This window comes from Scatophagus argus, chromosome 9, assembly GCF_020382885.2.
Source record: "Scatophagus argus isolate fScaArg1 chromosome 9, fScaArg1.pri, whole genome shotgun sequence".
Lineage (NCBI taxonomy): Eukaryota > Metazoa > Chordata > Actinopteri > Scatophagidae > Scatophagus > Scatophagus argus.
The window spans coordinates 23,355,668-23,368,207 of NC_058501.1; the positions used below are offsets into that span (position 1 = coordinate 23,355,668).

The following is a 12,540-nucleotide window of genomic DNA, read 5'->3' on the forward strand; positions in this document are numbered from 1 at the left end:
CAAACCTTATTTTTAGCCTGATGATGATGGACTTTTTAGATGAACTAAATATCACCACTGTTTTGACATTTTGGGGAATTTACTTATTTGCCTTCTGGTGAAGAAGTGAAGACGATACCACTCAGCATTTCAGTTCAGTAAATATGAAGCTCCAGCCAGCAGCCAGTTAGCTTAGCTTAGCATGAAGACTGAAAAAAAGAGGAAAACAGCCCACTTGGCTCCGTCTGAGAGTAACAAAAATACTCTACATTTTTAACTTGAGTAAAGACAACAACTTGCTGTTTTATGAGGGGTTTCATGCTGTAAATTGTCCAGCACATAAAACGTTTTCATATGAATTAAACAAAAAAAAGATAGAACGTGTTAATTGGTGAGCTTTAGGAGCGCTGGTGCTTTTTTTTAAGCTCTGGAGACCAGGCTAGCTGTGTTCCTGTTTCCAGTCTCCGTGCTAAGCTAAGCTAACCGCTAACCGTCTAGCTTTAACACAGAGACGTGAGAGGAGTTCACATCTGTTCACATCTCTCCATCAGGGAGTGAATACGAAGATTCACATGATTGTGATGATTTCACATGGTTCAAGCACACGCATCCAGGTGTGCATGACCAACATACGCTCACACGCAGTAAGAGCTTCGCCCGCTGTGGGATTACACTCAGCTCTATTTAGAGAAAATCATTCAAAGCCACATCTCCACCTCCTCCTCTCTCGCCGGTAATAAACTCGTGAATTGTATCGTGTCGGTCAGTCGTAAACCCCACCGGGTCGAATGTCCGCCGCACCTGAACAAACACACCGCCGAGAGCTGGAGGTGTGTGTGCAGCGCGAGCAGAGGAGCTCCACGATGCGACCGGACTCGTTTCCAGTCGGTGGAACTGAGGTGGAATTCCTCAAGCGTTTGAGGTCAAACCCTGAGGAGCTCTGAGAGAAAACTCCTGCCCCCGAGCAATACTCCACACCTCGCTTTTTTTAAACACAGTTATTACTGGACTTCAGCAGGTGTGAGAGAATAAATGTCACAGGGAATGTTTTTTGGGAGTGTCTCTCACACACACACACACACACAGTATTAAACGGAGTACTTTGGAAAGATTTAAAGTGGAAGCAACAGGGTTAGATTTGATTTCAAACTTTATTTGCCCTCTCAACATAAATGACAGTCTGCAGTCCACAGCCTGAGAGTGAGACGGGGGGAGCGAGTGAAAAAAAAAAAGACTGCATCCACAGCAGTCAAGCACAAAAATTATGACGTTTCTTCCTCTCCGAGCCATGGGGGACGCAGAGATGAACTGCCCTGCTAAGAGACATATTGAGAGGATAATCCAGCCTTTGTTCAGCTCCAGCAGCCTGAGTCTTTTGCTTTTTTTCCTTCTCGCTGGAATCGCACTTGGCAGGATGCAGGACCAAGGGCGGCTAAGATTGATGCTCGTTGTCATTGATAGGAAGTAGGAACCGCTAGGCTTCACTGCGAGCCCATGTCCTCATCTCTCGGACTCGGCGGGACACTGCATAGTTTGGCAGGGCCTATTCAGGAGGGAAGCCCCGTTAATGGTGAGAACCAATGCCACAGAGCCCACGTTCCCAGCAAGAGCAGAGAAACGCTGAGGACGGCACTTCCTCGTGGCCTCCAGTGAGCCCCAACTCACACTTTCTCAGGAGTAATAAGGATGAGTGCACTCTAATCAGGTGATGGACAGTTATCACAGTTTATATTATCACTGTAAAAATGACAACATCAGCCATTTATTCACATCCCTGAAACAGGACGTTTACTCAGCCTGAATCCTGACTGCAGGGCACTGCAGCGACACTTTGTTTTAGCACCAGAAAAGCTTCTGAACGTAGAAGCGGCAGATCCGAAAACCATCGTGTGAATGATTTTTCTTTGGAAAGTCACTGACTGGTTTTGAATAACACACGCAACTTGTTTCATCAGAATCAGAAATGCTTTATCGATCCCTGGAGGGGGGGTTGTGTTACAGTTGCTCGTAGCCTGGGAACCAGATGAATCTCAATTGGATCTGAATCTCAAATCCAATTGCTGTTTTATTTTCTCTGGCAGATGCTCCTGGTTTCTCTTCTGGTCAGACTGAATTCCATCCATTCTGGTTATCACATGCGTTTACGAATGGATAATATGAACTTTATTGATCCCGTAGCGGGGAAAGAAGCGAAGAAGAGTGCAAAAAGCCAAAAGTGTGCAAAACAGTTTCAAAAATAGAGTTATAGAGTTATAAATGAACAGTTTTAAAATAAACACTGTGCAATATGTGTGAGCCAGTGGGGTGTGAAGATCAGTAGTGTATGAAGTGGGTTACGTAAACTAATTTCATCTTGACTTCATCATCATCATCATCGTTGCAATACTGGATAACATTGCTATACGTCACAGATTTTCTTTATCATGCAGGCCTAACAGATAGCTAGAAACAACATACATAACGTTAGTCCTCTAACTGGGGATCACAGCATGCAGTGGGCACAACAACACACCCTTCTAACCACTGAATGCATCCGAAAGTATTATTAATTATTTCTTTCCACAACATGTTGAAGTGTTTCTGTGGGAATTTGTGCCCATTCATGCAGTAGAGCATTTGTGAGGTCACACACTGATGTTGGACCAAAAGGCCTGGCTCACAATCTCCGTTCATGTCTTTATGGAGCTTTGCTTTGTGCACTGGGCCACAGTCATGCTGGAATAGAAAAGGGCCTTCAACAAACTGTTGCCACAAAGTTGGAAGCATAGCATTGTTCAAAATGTCTTGGTGTGCTGAAGCTTTAAGATTTCCCTTCACTGGAAGTCAGGGGCCGAGCCCAAACCCTGAGAAGCAGCCCCATACCACACCTGAATTCAATAATAAAGAGGTGTGTCCCAGTGCTTTTGTCCATACAGTGTATCTGCAAGGGCACATATCAGCAGGGTAAGTAAAGTGATTTGAGTGAAAAGACCACATAAAAATGGATGACAACTTCCTGTGATAAGTGGACCTCGTATAAACATGGTAATGTTCAGATGTAGCACATTACAAGCTGTCATGTGTAACTAAGCCTGCAGGAAAAAATAAACCTTGTTGTATGAGTATTCACCACCAGGTTTCACCAGGCTGTGAGCAGAGGCCAGGCAGCAGGGTGAGGTAATTCACAGATTTCAGATCACACTGTTGAATTATATGACACATACTCAGGGCCTATAAGTCATAATCATTCATGTTACGTGACTGAGTTAGAGTTTAACCGAGTCTGTTTACGCTGACACAAGTGGTGCTTATATAACAAGAGTCATATAAACGTGAGGCCCACAGTCCTATTGAGCTCCATAAATTAACCTCCACCAGAAGCCCACAGTAAGTGCCAATAATTATCAAACTGTACCTTGAAAATGCGTCTATATAAAGAAAGTATGACTGGTGAAAAAGAAAAATAATCAGCATTGAAGGAGGTCATAATCAACTCTCTTTAACCTTTAAAAACCTTATGAAATTCTTTTACAGTTCCATCAATCAGCTGCCTGTTCATCACCCACGGCGACAAACTCCTGGCACGAACTGACTGACCGTCGTTCATGTGCGGCGCTCTGAGTGGTGGGCTGCCCCGTCAGTCACAGGGGTAATGGCCTGCGAACAGCCCTCCAGTGTTTGGATTGGAGGGCTCTTGGATGGGGTGCCAACTCAAACAGCGAGCGCCGGACTCGGCGGGATAGTCGGCCAACTCCCTCATGCCGCTGCCATACTTCATGCTGTCCACACGGCTCAGTCACACACACTAAACTAAACACACTAAAACCTGGTCAGGCCCACTTACAGCTCTCACAATCTGGGTGTTAAAACAACGTATAGAAAGGGAAGGGCGCGATGAAGTAGATTTTCTAGTAGATTTTATTATTTAAACATTTTATTTCAATTGATTGTATTCCTGAATCTGTTCATTCTTACTTACTGAAACCCAGACAAAAGAGTTTTGTGCGTTTTCTCTCTCTTTTACATCATAAACGAATAATCTTGATCAATTTTATGTTAAAATTAGATTAAAAACGAAAGGCCATTTATTTAGCCCTTCGTATTCAATCACTAATTAACGTTTTCTTGTTGTAACACGATTTAATTGAGCTTTCTGAGAAGCTGATGTGCTTTGGCCTTCAAGGCCACCGTATTTCCCAGTGAAGTCGGAGTGCAGAGTGATGAGTTTTACCACCCCAGCAGAGTCACACTGGAACACATCCAGTAAAGGAAAGAACCAGGAGGTCAGCTGGGGCAGACAAAACAAACTACACGAAACCCATGAACATAAAACTGAGGGCAAAGACGCCACAGAGCTGCTGGACAGAGCATTTCAAAAACACTAAAGAAATGAATGCAGCTTTTCAGATTTTCACACCCAAAACATCCACGATGATCATAAGCAGTATGATGTCAGCTTTCATGTTAGTCTTTCTGTTCTCATCTCTTGCCCTTATGAACCTCTACTGACCCACAGATCTCAGCAGTTAGCGCTGCTTCATAAAAACAATCACAATGAGAACAGCATTCCAAGTGATGCACATGTGAGGTATTGCCGCTCATATTCGTCCTTCATCTTCACGCTTCATCCCCCCAATCGGCCGAGGTTTGTCCTCAGCTGCGTGAACAGTGCAGGTCTCCTCGTCCGTCCACACTGTTGACGGGGGGAAGCGTGTCCATGCAGCGAGGGGAGCACACGAGGGCAGCAGCCAGCCGGATTGCGGCCTGTGCTGAGCTCAGCCATCAGAACTCACGTGTCTTTTCTACACTTTGTCTAAATGCTGTGCGTGCAGGCCCTGTGGACGTTATCCCTTTGTGATGTCTGGGTTTAACCGCACCAGTTTCCCTCTTTCTCTCTTTCATCGCATGCAGCAGCCGGAGAGCGAGAGCACAGTGACCTATAGATCACTGTTGATGTTATCTCTGCCTCCCATGAGGCCTTTCACTCGGATCTCCTCTGCTGCTGCGAGCGAGGCCCCCACATCCTGACCAAGCCGCACCGACAGAACCAGCAAACCGAGCGGGGGCCCGGATTCTTTTGTCGGCCCTGCAACCTGCACCGGGCCAGGACCTCGCCGTCACGGTGAAGATTTATGGAGCCCCGGGGCGGGTTAACCAGCCCACCCCATGCCCTCCACCCGGCCACACAGCCAGGAGGAGCTGCTCTTTAAACAATAACATCCACATCGGCCGCGTCTCCTCGGGGACGGAGGACGGCGGAGGAGTGCTGAGCACATCTATTTATCTTAACAACTGCTGCTGTCTGCAAGGCTGAGAGGAGGAGAGGGAGCAGCAAACACACACACTGAGGATGCAGGAAGGTGCGAGCAGAGCACGAGGGGGGAAACACACCGAGGAGGGGGCTGCTCATGTCAGGACCCTGAGACTCAACAGGGAAAAACTGTTTAATACATGAAGCTGATTAAAAGCACTTCAGCTGAGGCACCTTTTTCTGTTGCAGTTTGTGGATAGGTGTGTTTTTATAGTTTTTAAACACAGTTCTTATATGTCCTTCCTGCACGCATGTTTTCATGTGAAACACATGAAGTGTTTCAGCAAAAAAAAAAATCACAGCCTGGAAATCCGTTGGGGCAACAATAAGAAATGTGTTGTTCTTAAATTATGTAGAGGAACTAGTTCATGTCCCACAACAGCCCACACAGCAGCTAAAATCACCTTCCTGTCATGTAGGTTTTCATCAACGGAAACTAAAATCAGAGCATCTAAACTACTTGTATTTGCCATCACAAAGGCAGTCGTAGATCAGCGGTTAGGGTGTCGGACCCGTAACCGGTGGATCGCTGGTTCGATTCCCCGTCCCGGTGTTCATGGCTGAGGTACCCTTGAGCAAGGTACCTAACCCCCACTGCTCCCCGGGCGCTGCACGCGGTCGCCCACTGCCCCGGGTTTGCTGTGTGTGTGCACGTCACTTGGGTGGGTTAAATGCAGAGAACAAATTTCGTTGGAGTGAGTTCCCTCCAATGACAAAATATGTCACTTTAATCTTAATCTTAAAAATTACAAAATCTGATTGTATTAAAATTCCAACTTTTACAAATCTGTTAAGTCTGTTCCCACAGCTGGAAGCATATTTTTTGAACTTTAAAACTCATTTCACCGTACTAATTTGAACCTCATTAATGTCAAGTAAAGTAAAGTAATTTCATTGGTTTGCTCAAAAAGCAGCAGCCACCCTGAGTTCCACTTTTATTTATTGCATGTAAAACTGTATATTATCATATATATATATCCCAATCAAGGATTTCCTGCTGGATATAACGAGGAGATCAAATCGCAACACTGGATAAGGTTCTAAGCGCAGACTTCAAGGCAGGTGAAGCCACAGAGATTTTACTCCAATCAATAAAACAAATTTAACCAAAGACATCATCACAAATTTTCCAAGATTTCTGCCTGTGCTCCTGTTTCACCAGGAAACCATTTCACAGGATCTTTAAGTAACTCTCAGATGTCTCCAAACTTTAAGTGTAGCCCAGAGCAGCAGCAGGCAGTGTGGTGACACAACTGCAGCGTAACTGCATTACCTCACATATAATCAGAGGACAGACAGCTGACTGGCTGATTAATGGCCTCCGCCGGGCTGGCACGCCCGGATATAGATGCTACCCCAGAGCAGAGCTGCCATTAGTGGCACTTGCGATATGAGGTTAAAATAAACAAAATCAACAGGCCTGTCAACAAGGTGGCCACATCCGAACCATGCCGGCCTCGCGCTCACTCAAAACCCTCTGCTTATCCAGGCGGGTTCAGAATAGAAAGGTTGTGAACACATGCAGCCTGTACATGGTGAGAGAGGACCAGAGGGGAAAGCGGCAGACAAAACGTCAGGTTTGTTTTTTTATTCTCGTCAGTCAGCAGGTTATTGAACCAATGTGTTTATAAAAGGTGGATCTGATGGCTGTTAATACATAAACCAGTGGTTAAATGTTTAGCAAGGATCATATTTCAGGGGTTAGGGGAGTTTCTAGAAATCTGTCAGCAACATGTGGCTCAGGAAGCAGAGAGGGCCGTCTGCCCATCGGCAGGTTGGTGGTTTGATCGGCGGCTCCGGCTGCATAGTAAAGTGTCCTTGAACCCCAATTTGCTCCTGCAAACATCAATGAGCGTGGACAGGAAGATAAAGCATAGAGAACAGGAAGCGTTACTTCACTCCTGACGAGCGGAGCGGCTTGTGTTTGAGAATGTGGCAAGTGTGAGGCACTTTGGGGAGTCGGTGGACTGGAAAAGAACGAAACTAAACGCAAGTCCATAACTGAAAATTTAAGAAAGCGGGACCCACCAAAGCCACAGTATGTCGATTCAGGGACATGCACCAGTGATAAGAGTTCAAGCAAATATTTATATCAAGAGATAAACGAGCATCTCATTTGAGTCTGTGTGTATGCACAAAGGTCATTCAGGTGTTTGAAATTTGACAATCAAACAAAATAAAGCAAAGGCACAAATATAATCTATCCTCAGGCTTTTCGGAGTTTCACCCAGACCCAGACCCAGACCCAGACCAAGACCGGGGGCAGCTCCCTTTCCTTCCAAACCATTGCTATCTGCAAGATCTCGGCATCTGGCGAGGGCGAAGCCAAGCATTGATGTGTCCTCAGTGACGATGGCATCAGCACAGACGACTGACGGCCTTTCAAAGTACTTTCCACTTAATTATCTCTGAGCTGTGCTTTCATGTGGAAGTCATGAGAGGGAAACGGAGGAGGAGGGAAAAAACGGCCATAAAGCTGGTCAGACTGAAAATGATATTTTGGTGAGGCTAATAAGGGCTCATATTTCCCAGCAGAGGATTTCACTTTTGCCTCCTTTTGCAGGTTCCTATTGTAATCTTTCCCTTATTATGCAATATTAAGATTTATGGCTTATATGTCTTGACACAATAGGATTAGAGTTGCACCGTTCCTGATGTTTTCAGGCAGAAACTGGCAAGATTGTAAAACCGTTCCAAAATACGAGAGCAATAAAAGAAGACAGGCCGTCCAAAGCAGCGTTACATGACAATTTGACACTCATTAAACTGCTGAAAAATACTTTCTACCCGCATCCTACATCTGTCTCATTCCTCAGGGCTTCATTACAGGCAACATCAGTCCCACACATTGGAGTATTTTGGTTGAACCTTGTTCTGGAAAAAGCTGGAGGTCAAAATCTGGCTGACCGAGAAGACCTTGGCTGACCAGAGTGCGGAGCGAGGACCGTGCCGGCCCTGTCCTGCGGTCGGGGAGGACTTTGGTAACAAGGGGAAAAGCTTATATCCTGAGCGAGCGCTGCAGCCGCACAGCGACAGAAAATCATCTGCGACCCCACAATGTTCCATAATAACAACCACGACAGGCTGGAAGAAGAGGAAATGAAAAGGAAAGTTTTTTTAGGTGGGTGTAGACTTAAAGAATGACTCTGCAGTTCAAAAATAAAAGAAATGCCGGCCAAACGAACCCAGTAGGTGTGCGATACTGCAGACGTCATTCATTCTTCTGCATCGTCAGACTGCAAGGGCGACAAACACACCGTTAGAAATTCCTTCAGGGTTCACTGAATGTTACTCAGCAGACACATCACCACACATGGATTGTCAGCCCTCCAAACATCAGTGTGTGCTGCTTAACCTCATCTTGAAGACTAAGAGTCTGCAGTTTGTTTACGTGATCATTCGGCCTCAAACATTGAATTGTTTTTTCCTCAAATCACAAGAAATGATCCACTCGTACGGAGGTGACGCTTCAGTTTTATTCTGTCTTTTGCACTTTTTACCTGCTCATCTGTCTCATGTTCCATCTCATGCCAGCATAGTGGAAAGTCTGTCTGTCTGCTTATTATTTAAGCTGCTGTCATCCTGCCATGTGAGACTCTGACCTGATTTCAGTAGCTATAAAGTAAATTAAGCATCATGGACACGGCTGCACTCAAAATGTGCTTTTCTGGGGCATCCTATCATTTAAGCTGTGATCTAGACCTGCCACTAACGATTATTTTAATTTCGATTAATGTGCCGATTATTTTCCCGATTAATCAATTAACTTAGTCTATAAAATGATAAAAAAATTGCAACAAAAAATCAGCGTAATTTCCCAGAGCCCAAAGTAACGTCTTCAAGTTGCTTCTTTGTCCAACCAACAGCCAAACAGACTTTTCATTTACTGACATCAATAACAAATAAGAGAAGCAAATCCTTACATTTAAGGAGTTGAACCCAGCAGATGTTTGAGGTTTTGGTTTGAAAAATGACAATTAGTCGTTTGGTACCAGGTCGCACAGAAAGAATAAGTAACTTCCATTATTTCCGTTTTATTCGTTATCGGAGTCTGAACGATGTTTTATTTTGAAAAATGACCGGATTCTCTCCGTTACATCCGTCTATGACTCACTCTTGATGCATGTCAAGATGTTTGTCTCGAAAAATAAACCCACAAGCTAGCAAAATGAGTAAAAAACAACAAACGTCTCTGTAAAGGGGAAAGGCTCTGGATGGGACCACCTCGTTACAGAGAAACTCCGGCTCAGGGCTCCCACTGATTCAGCATTATGGTGAGTTGTATTTTTCATGTACGTTTTTTGTTTTTGTGGTGTATCTTATTTTGAAGGCATGTTTAAACGTTACCATAGCGACCAGAGAGCGTTGAGGGCAGAGAAGACGTTACTAATGTTATGCTGTTGGCGTGATGTTACGAAGACGCTGCTAATAAAGTTGCGAGTACACACTGGATTCACGTTTATTGTTATATTTAAAAAATACCCCAGTTTTTATGCTGGTCTTATAATTTTATTTTATTGTATTTATCCGCCAAACCGTAAAGGCCGGTCCGTGAAAATACGGGCTGATATCAAACCGGTCCGTGGAACAAAAAAGGTTGGGGACTGCTGCTCTGCAACATGCAGCTTAGTGACTAAATGCCTCCAGTGTAACCCACACATCGGCAGTTCATATTCAGTTTACTCTCAGCTTCAAGCAGACTTTGGATTTAATTATTTTGGTGCCATGGATGGACAGCATGCAAGTATTGATTTTTCATGCACCCCTTACACAGTGATACGTCTGCTGTCCTTGGTCTTTGTCTTGTGCAGAAACATATGTAAACGTCCCATTAAAAACACAATCTGTTTGTTCCTGCAGACCTCTGACTTGCTTGGCAGGTTTTCTTTGTTTTAAGAGGTACCAAAATAAGCTGCTGCCTTTACTGTTGTATATTATTGCAGTGTATTTCACTATTCATGGCTTCAGAGTGATTCTTCTTTCTTTTTAGCGTTAGAATAACCCACGTGAGGGACGTTATCTGCTGTCTGTGCTGTCTCTGGGAAATGGCATTAAGAGAGACACGCTGAGTTATTCGATCCAAAACCTGTTTCCGCCTAGTTTACATTTCAGTGATATTCAAAATTGCTTTATTCAACGTCACATATTTCGCTGAGGAACTGTGGCAATTTCACAAAAGCGAGGCCACCTTCTGAAGAAAGTGCCAAAACACATTAAAACAAACACAGACACCACCAAGGCAATAATAACGTCCAATATGCTCTGTGCCACGATGGCGGGAGCTAAAAATACCTCTCCAGTTTACTTTAAAAGCAGAGTGGCGCAACAGAGTAAAAATGACCTTCACCGAGCAACCCGAGGCGACGTTCTTCGTCACCTCAGAATCGTGTCGGGCAGCTCTTGGCGAACCGTAGCAGACGGTTTAAAAACACAACTTCTGTTTAGTCACCAACACGGCAGCAGTGGAATTTCATCCAAAACTATGTGGACTAGACGGTGGGCAGCGCAATGTGCCACTGACACAAATAAACATCAATGCAGGCCACAAATAAATACCTCTCTTCCGGTGTGCTGTGTGGCAGCCGAGCATCTGGCACGAGTATCACTGAGCCAGCACACATGGAAAGACGACCAACTGTAGAAACACTGTATCCGGCATACGTGCTTTTATTCCTGCTTTTTAAAGTGATGCTGCAGGACGTTGCTGCTTTAGGGCCCTGACTATATACAGCTTGTTGCTGGGCGAGCTCCGGGTTCAGACCGCAGGCCTCTGGAGACTACGGCCTCTCACATCTGCACAGCTCGAAACCAGCTGGATGCAAGTCAAAAAATAATTGCTTCCTCCACAACATCCAGGCAAGCATGATGTGTGCGCTATCTTCACGGCTCCTCCCTGCAGGGATGGCAACTAAATCAATATTTTACAACCACTTATCGTCAGCTCCTTTTGTAGTTTTTTTGTTTGTGTTATCCGAGGGAGACATGAAAGAGGACGGGGGAAGAGACTTAAGATTCAATAATTTAAGATTCAACACTGAGAAGACCAACACAACACGAGGTGCTCCACCTTCAGTGTTGTAATCTGAACGTGTAAAAACGGGCTGCCTCTTTGAAGCATGAATGAGATGGAAGCAGCATATTTAAACATATTTTGAAGCAGTGTCACAGTTTGAAACAGCAGGACAAGAAACCACCATTTAATTCTATTCGCTTCTTAGCTTTGAATCCCCATGCGTTGCTGTGGGCTGTGCACATCAGTGTGAGTGCTGGTACCGTGAGCGAAGCGGTGGACCCAGTAGTAGCAGAAGTCCACACCCAGGAAGGTAAACCACCAGGTCCAGGCGGAGTTCCAGGGCAGCTCTGCCAGGTGGTACCGGTCCCACACAAACATGTAAGCAGTCAGCTCGCAGCCTCTCCTCAACAACAACCTGGGCAGGTGGGGGAGGGATGGATAGGGGTGTCAAACAGTGTGCCCATCAGTATGTTGTTCATTTGCAATATCAAGTTCATTTGCTCATCTGGCTTCATCTGAAAATCTCTTACTTCCCTTCTGTTTGTTTCTAAACCCAAAATACAGCCTGAAAACACTTTAGTCCTGCCTGAAGGTGCTCCTTTCAGGTCGCATGTAACCCCCAACAGCCTTCTCCAAAAAAAGGTGAGGCAGTCTGTGTGTAGCCTGCCAGAAAACACTTAGGGCAGAGAAGTATTGGTAATGATAACACAATAAGTGGACAAAAGTATCCAGACTTCCAGTGAAGGGAAATCTTAATGCTTCAGCATACCAAGACATTTTGGACAATGCTATGCTTCCAACTTTGTGGCAACAGTTTGTTGAAGGCCCTTTTCTATTCCAGCATGACTGTGCCCCAGTGCACAAAGCAAAGCTCCATAAAGACATGGTTGGATGAGTTTGGTGTGGAAGAACTTGACTGGCCCACACAGAGTCCTGACCTCAACCCCATCCAACACCTTTGGGATGAACTGGAACGGAGATTGTGAGCCAGGCCTTTTGGTCCAACATCAGTGTGTGACCTCACAAATGCTCTACTGCATGAATGGGCACAAATTCCCACAGAAACACTCCAACATGTTGTGGAAAGCCTTCACAGAAGAGTGGAAGCTGTTAGAGCTGCTGAGCTGTCTGTGTGTTTACAATGAGACGTCATTAAAGTCCCTGTTGGTGTGATGGTCAGCTGTCCCAATACTTTTGTCTGTATAGTGTAACTGAAGACTGAGACTTTAGTATAAAATTTATCTTGAAGTGATGAGAA

General features: G+C 45.0%; 1 protein-coding gene across 3 annotated transcripts in view; it reads right to left on the reverse strand.

Annotated features, from left to right (window-relative positions):
• agmo (alkylglycerol monooxygenase) overlaps window positions 1–12,540 on the reverse strand; it is a 43,629-nt gene that overhangs the window by 26,518 nt on the left and 4,571 nt on the right. For all 3 annotated transcript variants that reach the window (XM_046399904.1, XM_046399903.1, XM_046399905.1), the window contains one exon: window positions 11,543–11,697. In XM_046399904.1, the coding sequence (XP_046255860.1) occupies window positions 11,543–11,697 (155 nt within the window). The remainder of the gene's footprint in view (window positions 1–11,542; window positions 11,698–12,540) is intronic.